The 13725-nt window shown below is 32.0% G+C and overlaps 1 protein-coding gene across 2 annotated transcripts; it reads right to left on the bottom strand.

Moving 5' to 3' along the window:
* Positions 1 to 1599: 1599 nt before the first annotated feature.
* On the bottom strand, positions 1600 to 6343 carry LOC133790717 (flowering locus K homology domain). Of its 2 annotated transcripts, none has more exons than XM_062228467.1 (7): positions 6184 to 6343; positions 5267 to 5699; positions 3407 to 3656; positions 3054 to 3199; positions 2677 to 2964; positions 2163 to 2357; positions 1600 to 2016 (listed from the first exon to the last, which is right to left on the bottom strand). In XM_062228467.1, the coding sequence occupies exons 2-7, from the start codon at positions 5687 to 5689 to the stop codon at positions 1828 to 1830; spliced, it is 1491 nt and encodes a 496-aa protein (XP_062084451.1). In that variant the 5' UTR covers positions 5690 to 5699; positions 6184 to 6343; the 3' UTR covers positions 1600 to 1827. The 2 variants fall into 2 exon arrangements, with proteins under 2 accessions (XP_062084451.1, XP_062084449.1); XM_062228465.1 differs by having other exon boundaries at positions 3054 to 3202.
* Between the last annotated feature and the right edge of the window lie 7382 nt (positions 6344 to 13725).

Below are 13725 nucleotides of genomic sequence, written 5' to 3' on the forward strand. Positions count from 1 at the left end.
ACTTAATTAAAAGTAAAATTACGGCACAATTTTTATACCAAAATATGGGAAACTAAATCCATAAAATTAAAAAAAGCCATAAAATAAGTTCTTTTGAAGAAAAAAAAGTCATATTTTTGTAAACTTGTTAAAAAACTCGTAAAAGATGTAATTTCCTCTATAAACTAACCCAAAATAACATTCTTTTTTTCTTCAGATAAACAGTGTAAAGGTGATTTCCTACAATTGATTAAACGAACACCAACAACCTATCAAGAACAAAAAGAGAGGCAAGAGTTCAATTGGGAGCACCGGTGGGGTGTTAGCCAAAGGGACTCCGACGTCAAATCAGTCGCATTGCTAGAGAATAATAAGATGGAAAAATACGCAAAGGAACCAATAATGACCAACAATAAGTAAGAGAAACAATTGTGACGGCGGAGCTTGAGGGCGATGACTGGGTCGGTAGACTCATCAAGTTCGCTCAGTATGAGTGATTCGTTTTAGTTTTCAATATCTCTTGACCTGAGAACTCTCTCTCGTTTTTCTTATAGAGACTTCTCAAGTGATGTTCCTCCTGACTTGTTCCCAGGCCTCGCCCTGGAATCTCGCCAGCGGGATAACATCCCTCTTGACTTTTTCTTCTTTGACCTGTTTGGCTGACTGGATATATTTAGGCCCGGGTACGGGTTAAGTTATTTGTTTTGACTCATTATATGAATGTAGACTTATTTTGTGATTTGGGCCTGATTAGCTCATCTGACTACTTTAGCCTTAAGTGCTCCAGACTCTGTATCACTTTGGGTCAAACTGACTCATTTTTTATATTACAAACGTGAATAACATTCTTCATTTATTTCTTAGTTGAATATTCTTTAAGAAGATCACGTGAGGCATTTTATTCCGCTGACCATATATTAAAGTGTCCTGTGTTGAATATCATAAGTTACTTCAATTGATAAATAGATTTCCACAAATACCAACTTTAATTGTATATATAGCAATACTCTTTAAGGTTGGGTGTGAATTATGGACTCTTTTTTTTTCTCTACTCGTCCATTTTAACTAATTATTTATTACTAAATATATTATTTTAGCAAATTAGCTTAAATATTTAATATATCACTTATATATTAATATATTTTTATTTTTAATAAAAAAATTATATATTTTAGATTTTAGAACCATACAAATTCAATATTTTAATTTTACTAATTTTTTCAGCAATAATTATAAATAATTTGTCTATAGTTTGTTTTTTATTTGAATTTAAGAAAATTAAATTAAAAAATTATGATTAAATTTAAGTGTCAAAGATATTTTAATTTTTTAAATAATAACTAATAAAGCTAGAAAAAAATATTTATTAACAAGTATTATTGTACTTAAAAAAAAACTAAATGTGTGTAGAAAGAAATTTTTATAAATTATATAAAAAGGGCGCGTGAAGAGAAGAATTTGGGGTGTATATAAAAGTTTGCCACTGAGAGTATCACCCACCAACCTGACTTGAGTTAAATTAACCAGCTTTCCATAGAGGAGGCTCTCCTCCTAACTCAAACTGGACACGGCTAAAGTCGTAGCAAGAAAAGTCAAATGACTTCAACGCAAGAAAAGTCGTAGCAAAATGGACATGGCTAAACCCAACGGGTGGTCAGCCTAATGCACGCCATGAAATCTAACATTTACTAGTTCTAAACAGCTTGACAATGCCAAGTACAAAATTACAACCGTCGTTAAGAGAAACCAAAAATAATAAACTAATTGGTAGTCATACCAGGTTCTCAACAATTGCTGCTATTTATATAGTTCCATCAATAGCAAACCATATCAAACAGCCCTATTTATTTAGTAACCGTAGTTTGTTCCATAGACCGAGCCATAGCCGCCAGCATGGCCTGCGTGTCCTGAGTTAGATGGAGGAGATGCATACACAGAACCATGAGCAGCATAAGAATTATAGCCTTGGTCGGTAGAGCCTGTGGCTTGAGTTTGTGCTGCTGATCCAGCATTATTAGCGGCTTCAACCATGAAATTCTGCAACAACAAAAAAATCAAGTTCTTTTATCATTTTTTTCTATTTTGTTTTTGCAGATTACCCAGCAAATGCAAATTCCACAATATGCAAATTACAATTGAAACAGAATCATAAAAAGTAACATATCTTCAGTAGAGAGAACTACCTGTATCAGTTGCTGAGCTGTTTGGACTTGAGAAGCACTTCCACTAATTTCAACTGTCATTTCAGTAGGATTACCCCTAGTCTCTTGAATTGTAACGGTAGCTCCACTGGCTCGTCTGATGTAGCTTATGCTTGCACCAGAAGTTCCAATCACAGCATCAGCATAAGATAATGGAATTTGCATTTGCTGGGTAATCTGCAAAAACAAAATAAGATTACTTAATTGTGCTTCTACAGTGAAAAAAATATGAAACAACAAATGAATTGTCAAGCAATGACACTTGTAACTGTTCAACAGAGATTAAGCAGGAGTCAGTATGTACAAGTCAATATTAGGTTTCAAAAATTGAGTGCAAAACAAGATGAGAAGAAAAAAACGTGGAACAAAAGCAATCATAAAACCTAACAAAGTAATCTTAAAAATATCATCACAACTTATGAGTTGTGAATAAATTCAGCAGATTAATTCACAGTGAATTTTAAAAATACACATAATGGGCCAAAAAAATAATAACCTGTGAAACCATTGAAGGTGCTGTTTGTGCATTTGAAGATTGATGTACACCCATAGGCGCTTCTCTTCCGTATGCTAATATACCATGATGAGGCTGTTTATCCATGGGAGGTGGTGCCATGTCTGCAGGTGGGTAGTAATTTTCATGTTGCCTTGGAGGTGGCATGTATTGAGAATGAGAAGTATGTCCAAATCCAGGACCTCCACTGTTTTGAGGAGGTCCTTGAGGTGGAGGCCCCCATGACTGATGAGATGGCATGTGCTCCATCGAGGGATTTGGCATTTGCATCTATTAAACAACATAAAATAAGAATGTTTATTCATTTAAACATTGAAAACCAATTCAAACTGTTAAAAGCACGAAATTAGGAAACTCACGTGCATCTCAAAAATTGGAATTATACTACGGTCAACTAAAAATTTTCTAAGATGAGACGCAATCAGTTCAATTGCTTTGTGTACGCCAGCAGGTTCGCCAACAACTTCCACAACCCTGTCATCTTGAAGAGCAAAAACTGGTAGGTCTTCTGCATAAACCATTTCAACAGAAATAAGAACAAAAAAAACACCCTTTAAGAGGAAACACAGAAAGCAGGCAGATCAATCCACACTCAGAAGTATGAAAATTAACAAAGAAAAAAATCTGTGCTAGCATTTTTTATCAAACAAGCCACAAAGATAAAAAAAAAAAGAACAATCATAGAACAAACATAAAAATTACAGAATGTCACCTGATCCAAGAACTCTCACTATACAATTAGAACCTTCTTGGATGGCTTTAACAGTTCCTCCCTGTTTCCCAATTAAGCTTCCTGCTTGTGAAGCTGCAACAAGCAGCCTAGTTGACACTTTTACTCCTGCATTTGGAGCGTGAGTGGGATCACCATCCAAACCATCAACAATACGTTTGTGAACTCTCAAAAGACCATCCATCGCGGGAGGAAGGGGAGATTCGGGCTCTTCCTTTGCAGATACCATTACCTATTAAACAGAAACAGTGAAATAAGCACATTGAAGTTATAAAAACATTTTATTAAACAGAAATTGTGCCTCAACATTCAAATGGAAACTAGGAATGCTGGTGGAAACTGAAAACCCTCATCCTCTAACCAAAGGCCACTACATATTTAAAGAATCACAATGCCTAGACAAATCTCCATTTCTTGATAATTTTCTAACACTGTCTATCAACAATTACTGGCTTACTGTTGCTAATGGAATGTTAACAACCTCAAAGTTAACTATTTGAATTTAACATCTTCACCTATTAGCTTCTATATTAATATACTTTCTTTCCTTTATATTTTTATTTTTTATTTTTTCTCTTGAGTACACCATTGCGGCAAGACATCAATCATCCAGGTTCTGAAGTTACCAGAGAATGCAGAGCTCTTGAGAAGTATATGTGTTTAAACGGATCTAACTTTTCAGCACTTTGTAATGCTCAATGCTGATCTCTGCAATCTGGACCTTTGGTTCCTCAAGATTGGGATCTTATTGATGATTGAGTCGTTGTCTTAAAAATTTGAGCATAGAACCTGCACAGATCCATTTTAGTTATTGCCATAGATGGAATCGTATTCACATTTTAGGATTGCTTTGGATGATACTCTCTTTATGTCTTCTTTCAGTTACAGTTTTAGAAATCTAACAGTTCATCTTATTAGGATTTAGGAGTCATCAATAACCACTTTTCATCTTGCCTTGTACTGTCTTCATAAATTTTACAGCTTCAAGTTGTTTAACAACAGCAGATCCAAGCAATAATTATTCAGAATGACTTGCTGCAAAATTCTTTCGATCTAACATCTTAAAAACTATAAACTAGACTAAGACATTAGCATGACTACAGGATATAAGCATACACAAAATAACTGAAGCATGGTGACTAACAGATCAACTAAAGATCTGCAACTAGAAATGAAACTAACCCCGAACAATTGTTGATTTGAAGCATGTGAACTTAATATGTGTCTCTTTCTTATTAAAACACTAAATTATTTTGTAAATTATCTTTTGCACCTTCAACTTCAAGGTTCAAATTATAAACTTTTAACATAATATTTTAGATGCCAAGATTCTTTACTAAGATAAGATATTAAGTGAGGTCTACAATCTACAGCCTCTTATTATTTCTTTTCTTTTCTTTCTTTTCTTTTTTTTTTTTTTTTTTGTGGTTAGGTGGGGACCAAAGCGAAGATTTGTGTCAAACACTTGACCTTAGAAATCTTCTTTTAAACTGAAATTTCTTAATAGTTAAAGATTTGTAGTTAAAAATACATTATTTCACTATTTTTTACAAGCGGTATCCTAGTTTCTGCATATCTACCACCATATGGCAGCCTTAACTTCTTAATTATGCTTTCCATTATAGAGCTAGAGCTAATTGAACCAGTAATTGTTCCCTAGGACCTAGAGAGTGATAAAGAGAGCAGAGAAAACCAAATCGTTAAGAAACCTATGGCTCTAAAGCAGAAAACTACTTCATTTGTAAAGCAAAACAAATCCTATTGATGAAAAAGATTGAGCTTTAATAGTCCTAATCACACATCTTATACAAGACACCAAACAAAACGAAAGTGCAAACTTACAGCTCTTTCTGCTGTTCCGGGAGGGCCGTCGAGAATTTTAATTCGAGCTCTTGTCTCCTCAACTATTTTCTTGATAAACTCCCCTTTGCGTCCAATTATGCTACCAACTTTTTGTGCAGGGACCAGCATACGGAAAACACTCTCACCAGGCCATCCAGGCCACTTCTTTTCAGCCTCACCAGCCACGGGTACTTCATCGTGCTCCTGCCCCTGCTCATGTTCATGCTCGTGCTCTTGTTCTTGCTCTTGTTTCTGTTCAAACAACGCCTCATCCTCTGGCATTTCTGGGTGCGGGTGATCTGAAACTTCTGCGTTTACTGTCACTTCTAAGTTTTCAGGCACCTCTAAGCTTTCAGGCACTTCTAAGTTTTCAGGTACATGATTTACATCTTGCTCACCAAAGCTTTGATCAACTTCAGCCATAGATGTTGCGCTGAAATAAACAAGTTACGAAAATATGATGAACCTCACAAACCAACAGCATACAAAAACCAAACAGCATTAACCCAATTTAACCGCAAAAGTGAGATAAGTAAAAAAAAAAAAAAAAACTGCTCATAACTAACATTTCAAGTTCTCAATGTTATTTTGCAAAATACCACGTTCCCTAATATTAGTAAACAGCAAGACTCACGAATTCCTAGCATTAACATAACCCCACCTCAAAATAAACCATGGGTATGAAAATAACTCCTACCACGATGACAATGGAAAAAAAAAATAAAAAAATGCACCCACAAAAATTCGACAAAGAAAAAAAAATTAAAAGAAAGAGAAGCTACTGAGATTAACTTCCATAATGCTCGCGCCAAACAAATCCCAAGAAGGGATTGAGAAAAAATTGGCTGTAAAGAAACACAAAAAGAAAACCCTAGAAGCACAAAAGTTTATACAAAAGAAAGCGAGAGAATACTTACAAAGGTAACGAATAAAATAGCCGAAGAATCTACTACTGAAGAATTTAGGGCTTTGAATCGGAGAACCAGAAGACGTTCGTTTAGGGTTCGACAAGGGGTTTAGAAAGAGGATGGGTTGGAGCCAATTGATTTGATTTTATCTGATTGGGTTGGGCTTCGGATTGAAATAGGAGGCAAAGTTGTCGTAATAGCAGAAATAGGATTTAACTTGTTGCTATTTCTTCTTCGAGGTCCTTCTATAATTTTATATTTATATTTTTGACCTCCCTTGCACTAATGACGTAAATAACCTGGTAACTTTAGGAGGGAAACGACAGTAAACTACATGAGCTATTTGCGAGACTATTGGGAGAAACGACAATAAAGTTTTATAGGGAAAAACCACATCAAAAACAAAACATGAATAATAATGATGTCATTTTGAGGTTATAAAAATTACTTTCTTTATTTTAGTTGAGCTATCTATTTAGATTGACGGTTTAAAACCAATAATTAACATATATATATATATATATATTTCTACTCTAGATTTGTAGTTAACAGAAATTTTTTATCTTAATGATTTTTTTTACTTTAATTTAATATTCTAAAGGAATATACTTTTAAGATAAACTAAAAATAAATATGTATTAATTATATTAATATAAATTCAAATATTATAACTAGATATTTATTAATTATATTAATATAAATTCAAATGTTATAAAATATCATTATTATAATAAAATATAATACAAAAAAGGGAATATATTTTTAAAACAAACTAAAAATAAATATTTATTAATTATGTTAATATAAATTAAAATATTATAAAATATCATTATTATAACTAGATATTTATTAATTATTTTAAATGTTATAAATATTATTATTATAATAATATATAAACAATATTTTGGTTTAATTTTTCTTTAAATATGTTTATGTCATTCTTTTATGTATAATTAGAAACATAGTCGCGCTTCACGCAGTTTTTTTGTAATGATTAAAAAATATATATTTTTAAATATTTTTTTAGAGATTGTATGTAAGGGATTCATTTTCACCCAACTCATACAACATACATCTTGTATGGATCCGTAAAGGCGTTTTGACCGTAATTTTTTTTCATGATAATATTCATTATATAGCGAGTATCCTGCAGGTTTTCGATAAATTCTTAATAATTAAAGTGCTAAAAATAAAATTCAAACTACTTGTTGTAGATGTGCTTTTATTTAATATTATTATTGTATACTTTTTGCTTATTATATAATTTTTTTAAGATTTTTATATTTTTAGATTATAAAATTTATAAGTCATGACCTTTTGCACAATCATTCATTTTTTCAAAATAAATATTTTTATTAATTTAATTAATTATGTTCTTAATCAAATTAATAGCAGGTGTATACATGTTGATATTTTTAATTATTAAGATATTTTAGTTTTGAATTTGAATTTTCCTTTTATTTAAAAAAAAATTGTGCCACAATTTCTAATTTTGACATTGTCATTTAAAATATATCTAAGACGATGAAATTTATAGTTATTATTTATATTTTTGCCAAATAAAATTGTTTCAATTGGCTTATCACATTATTGTTAAGGCAATGACAGTATTCCATATTTTGATTTGTTGGTTATTTGAGATTTTGATTTGTTTATTATTTTGATTTTGATTTCGATTATTTGTTGATTATTAAAGAATCTATTTGAACATTTATCAATTAACTTATACCTACTAATTTGTTACAACTTTGATGTCTCTTAGATTAATAAACTTTAAATCAATTAAATTTGGAGATATGAATTGGAATTCAATGAAAATTGAAACTGAAAGAGTTTAGAGAGAAGAAGAGAAGAAAAAAAAAAATTAGAGTAGAGAAAAATATGAGATTAATAGAGAATGTTTAGAATATTTGTAGATTCACAAATAGATATTTATATATATTTAAATAATAATATCATATAAATATTTCATTTAAATTTATAAAATTACATTTATTATTATTATAATCTATAAAAAGAATAAAAAAATATATTAAAGGAGAAAATAGATAGAGTGGTTTGAAGAGTTTTTAAAAAAATAATTATTTAAATATAAATTTATATTCATATACAAAAAGATACTTTATATATTTTTTTTTAAAAGTCTACAAAAATAGATAAAAACACATTATTACAAATAAAAAAATTAATATCATATTTAAATTTAAAATAATAATAGTAAATTAATTAACCACAAATAAGATAAAAAAATAAGATGAGTATATCAATTTTATTATTTTTCTATTTTTATTCATTTTAAATAATAATAATAATAACTAAATAAAAAATATAAATATATTAGAACTCGCAATAGCTTCCACACAATTGGAGATGGTGGAAAATCTTTTAATTAATGATGCTACAGAATCTATTCGAATATTTATCGATTAACTTATACTTACTAATTTGTTAAAACTTTGATGTCTCTTTTTTCCCAACCACCTCCAACATCCGATAAACTTCTAAAACATGATAGAAAAATAAGATAAAGATGTTAGAATATAAAGATCAATAATTTAAAATTAAAACTTTAAAGATTAACAAACATTAATAATTGGATAAATACTCAAACTTTAAAGGTTAACAAACTTTAAATCAATCAAATTTGGATATATGAATTGAAATTCTTTGAAAATTGAAATTAAAAGAGTTTGGAGAGAATAAGAGGAAAAAAAGAAGAGAAATTAGACTAGAGGGAAATATGAGATTAATAGAGAATGTTTAGAATATTGATAACTCTACAAAATAGAGTTATTTTACCACTTTTTATGTGCTAATTGTTGCTTAATTCTTGAGTTTTTAATTGATTTATTAAGTTTTTAAGTAATTTTGAATTTAGTAGTCATATCATGATTTTATATAATTTTGTGTGTTTATATAAGTATTTTGTTGTAAAATATTATAGTTGATTATTGGAATTATTATTATTAAGTTAGTGGTAAAAAAATGTTGTATTATTGAACTTAAATGTAAAATATAAATTAAGTTATAATTAATATTTTCAAAGAATTAAATTGATTTATTTTATAGTTGAAAATATTGTATTATGATTTATTTTATATTTATTTTGTAGGGAATTTATGCTCTTAAAAAGAAAGAAAAATAGAGGAAATGTGGCATTTTCAAGAATTAAAGCTGAAAGAAATAAGGATATTATGGCATTTTTGTAAAGCTTAAAGCCCACAAAAAGCAGGCCCATCTCCTTGGCCCACGAAGCCCCTTCAGCCATCAACATATATCCTTCAACATATGCACATATCACATATGCCCAGCCTTCAGCATATAGCATCCTCACCAACGCGTGCCTCACCAATTTCCCTTCAGCAACATCACACCAAGCTTCAGCCATTCACATCAGCAAGGACCAGCTGCCCCATTCGGCCCAGCTCCAATTCAACACATCCAAGGCCCAAGTTGCTGGCCCAATTCCACCAGCAAGCCGTTTGTCTCCACCAACCTACCCATTTCGGCCCAGCCTAGACCAAGCACCAAACAACCACCAAAAAGGCCCAAAAATCACATTTTCATTCCTATTATTTTTCACTCAAATATCAATTCATTTTTCCCTATTTTTCTTACCTAAATAAACATTCCTAATTTATTTTTTTACCCTAGCTTTTCACTAATCTTTTACCTAACCAAACATTTCATCTTTCCAAAACTCTTACACTTACTATATTTATCCTACCACTTCCCAACACAATTAAATTAATCAATTTATTTATTTTAATTTGATTAATTTAATCTCCAAATTTTGCTTATAAATAGAGTCTTGTAAGACCATTTGGGGGGCTCTTCTTCTTCATTTTTTTTTTCAACCTCTTCTACACTCCATATTTCTATCTTCTTTTCTCTATTTTCTATCTACCATTTTCATCTTTTGAAGAGCATATTAAGTATGTTATTTTGTAATTTTTATTTCAATCCAGTTATGAGCTTCTAATCTTTTTCAAAGGTTATTAAGATGATGATGAAGCAAAATGTAACTAGATAGTTTTTTTTTATTGTATGTTGATTTCCCATTTGTGTAACATTGTTTATGGATTTTTCTATCAAAGATATGCATTTTTCATCTATTATTGAGTGTTAAAGCATATTACACTTAGTTCTTCATTATGCAAAAATATGATATTCTTTGATTAAATGTTTTTCATTAAATTGTTCACATCTAATTCTTAGAGCATAAGTATTATATTTTGCCTAAACATAATCTCTTTGATTTTTTGTAGTTTCATTAGATTGTAACACAACTAATGTTTAGAAATTATATCTTATATAAGTGAAGAAAAATCCTACATTTTTGAAAGAGTAACTTGTGCTTGAATAGAAAATATATTTTGAAAAAATATATAGTGTGATTTATTTCAACTATATCAAAACTTGGGAATCAATATACTTATAAATACTATTGAACTTGCATTTTGTGGATTCTAACATCTTAATAATCTTATTTTACATATATCATTTGAAAACTATTTTTCTATTTAATCTTAAATTTTTTTATTACTTGTCTTTTATTTTTCTAAAACAAAATCTCATCAAATATTTGGAACTAGGTTAGAATATTATTGCTTTGTTTGAAATAGTTTCTTTTGATGTTAGTCAACTCCCATGGGTTCGACCTCGTATTTACATGAACATTATATTCCGAAACGATTCGTGCACTTGCGAGTTTAAATATTAAAACACCCTCTTTTGGGATCAACAAGTTTTTGGCGCCGTTGCTGGGGAGTTGCAAGAAAGAAACGATCTTTCTACAAGGTAAGTAACATTCTTCTACTAGTTATTTTATTTTTATTTGCACTACCATCTTAAATAATAATATCCCTCTTTTGGGATCAACAAATATATATCCCTATTTTGGGATCAACAAATATATATATAGATTCACAAAGAGATATTTATCTATAGTTAAATAATAATATCTTATAAACATCTCATTTAAATTTAAAAAATTACATTTATTATTAATATAATCTATAAAATGAATAAAAAAATTAGATTAAAAGAGAAAATAGATACAGTGATTTGAAGAGTTTTTAGAGCGTCACATCATCTCATTGGTGCTCTTATATATATATATATATACTAGAAAACATAGTCATGCTTCGCGCAGTTTTTTGTAATGATTAAAAAATATATATTTTTAAATATTTTTTGAAAGATTGTGTGTAAGGGATTCTTTTTCATCCTGCCCATACAACATGCTCCTTATATGGATACGTAAGGGTATCTTGACTGTAATTTTTTTTTTCATGATAATGTTCGTTATATAGCAAGCATCGTGTAGGTTTTCGAGAAATTATGAATAATTAAAGTGTCAAAATAAAATCCAAAGTATTTGTTGTACATGTGCTTTTATTTAATATTAGTACTATTTTATACGCTTTGCGTTATTTTTTCTTTTGTTTATTATATAAATTTTTTAAGATTTTTATATTTTTAGGGTAGAAAATTTAGAAATCATGATTTTTTGCACAATCATTCATTTTTTAAAAATAAATATTTTTATTAATTTTATTAATAATGTTATCAATCAAATTAATATCATGTGTATACATGTTCATATTTTTAATTGTTAAAATATTTTGGTTTTAAATATTAAATATCAAAACAATGAATCTTGAAGATAAATGTCAATTTATATATGATTTTGTACACCTTGATAATCAGCACGTACCTTTTTGAGGCAGCTCGGGTATAGCAGGCTAGCAAAAAGCCATAATCGATGCACCACGTGTTCACCTTTCATCCAGGGAAATTCGGTACAATCCCCTAGACAAATAGCTCGAACTAGTGAGTTCAATGCAGCATACCACCTGGAACCACTTGTGGAATATAGCATCGGAAGGCACGAGCTGGCACTACGCTAGCTCGTGGTAAGCCAGAAATCTGACATGCCCCAGGATCTTTATAAAGTTGACCACGCAATATAAATGTGCATAAAACAGACATCACGTGTCGATTTTATTCCCAAATTCCTGGATACGCAATATAAACGTGCGTGATCAGACATCACACACTTGATTTAGGCCATGTGGCCCATTATCCATTTTACATATTGATCAGATCACACTTCAATATAAAAGTTAGATATTAAGCATTAATGTCACAGAGATGATGTGAAGGATCAAGAGATCACAGGATGACCCCAACGCCTACCCAGAGATCATTCTCCTATAAATACCAAGGCCCTGGGTAGTGCAGGGGGTTGGATTCTTTCTGTAATGCAAATACTCTGTAAAAAAATAGAAAGAAATATACAACAATAATATTGACTCGTGGACTAGGGGGATTTTAACCTCCGAACCACGTAAAAAGGAACGAGTATTCTTCTTATATCATTCTAAGTACCTTAAAGAGTGATTATTCTCATTACGGTTTACCCTTAAGCACTAGTTCATTCCAGCTAATTTTCGTAATACACTGTTGGCGAAAAACCGTGTCAACAGTTTGGTGCTTTCATTGAGAGCTGCAAATTAGTGCCATTGAAAAAAATTCAGGAAAAAGTTCATTATGGTAGTCACTCGTTCAAGGCACGGTAACGAAACAGACCAGCATGGTGAGCAAGAGGCTCACCATACCACTATTTCTGACGAACAAGGCCCGGAGATCCAGCAGCGATCGGGAAAACAACCGATGGGCCACGGCGACACCGGAAGTTCAGCACCTCTACCGCCGAATCCGAACTCGGATTACCTGACTGCGGTAGAGATGGAGAACATGCAGTTGAGGAGCCATCTAGCCAAGGCCAATAAGCAAATCGAGGAAGTCTTGGCTCAGCTACCCCGTCTTGCAACCGACGTTAACGTCGGAAAGAGGCAAGGCGGGACTCGTAAGTCTTGCCGGGATAGTCGACCCAGGCCAAGTCGATTGGTTACAACCTCAACTCCAAGCTCTACTCCCATGTCGCCCCATCACCAGGAAATCCCGTTTGGTGGCTTTCCCAGGGATCACCAACAAGTCAGCCGATCGGTCAGAACCTCGACTCCGAGTTCAACCCACGCCGTCGAATGCTCATGGCAACCAACGCCGCCGCCGACCGACTTCCCTGTATCGCGATCAGATCGCCTTGCATAGGGAACCATAAATGGTGGAGCAGATCAACCTCGGGCTAGTTTGATCCGACCTGATGGGACAAGAATTGCTTCACCAATCAGACACCCTCCGTCGCTGATCAGGCATCCGTCCCCACCTCGTTCTGCTCGAGACGACCCTGCCTACAGAAACAGCGGGAGGAATCCTCCTCCCGCTGCCCCTGCTCATGCCCCACGAGCACGCGGGAACACTCCAGATCCTCATCCTTGACCGCAAGCTCTGAGCTTCTCTAATGGAAGTTATTGGATGGAGGATTGTCGAAGTGGTAGAACCAGCGCAGATTTGAGGAATCACATGAGCTCAGCTCAAAACCCTCGAGTTGATCCACATACCGATCTGCGAGATCGCCTAAACTCACAAAGGACCAATTCGACTCGTGATGGAGTCAGCGGCACTCACCACGAGGGAAGTCCT

This window comes from Humulus lupulus, chromosome 7 (genome assembly GCF_963169125.1).
Source record: "Humulus lupulus chromosome 7, drHumLupu1.1, whole genome shotgun sequence".
NCBI lineage: Eukaryota > Viridiplantae > Streptophyta > Magnoliopsida > Rosales > Cannabaceae > Humulus > Humulus lupulus.

Bases quoted from the DNA above. Each gene is read 5' to 3' on its own strand.
- LOC133790717 (XM_062228465.1), bottom strand. From the start codon at position 5,689: ATGGCTGAAGTTGATCAAAGCTTTGGTGAGCAAGATGTAAATCATGTA. The intron at 3,203-3,406 runs GTGACATTCTGT...TGGTTTATGCAG, and splicing joins AGTGAGAGTTCTTGGATCAG to AAGACCTACCAGTTTTTGCT. The intron at 2,965-3,053 runs GTGAGTTTCCTA...GTTGTTTAATAG, and splicing joins TTCCAATTTTTGAGATGCAC to ATGCAAATGCCAAATCCCTC.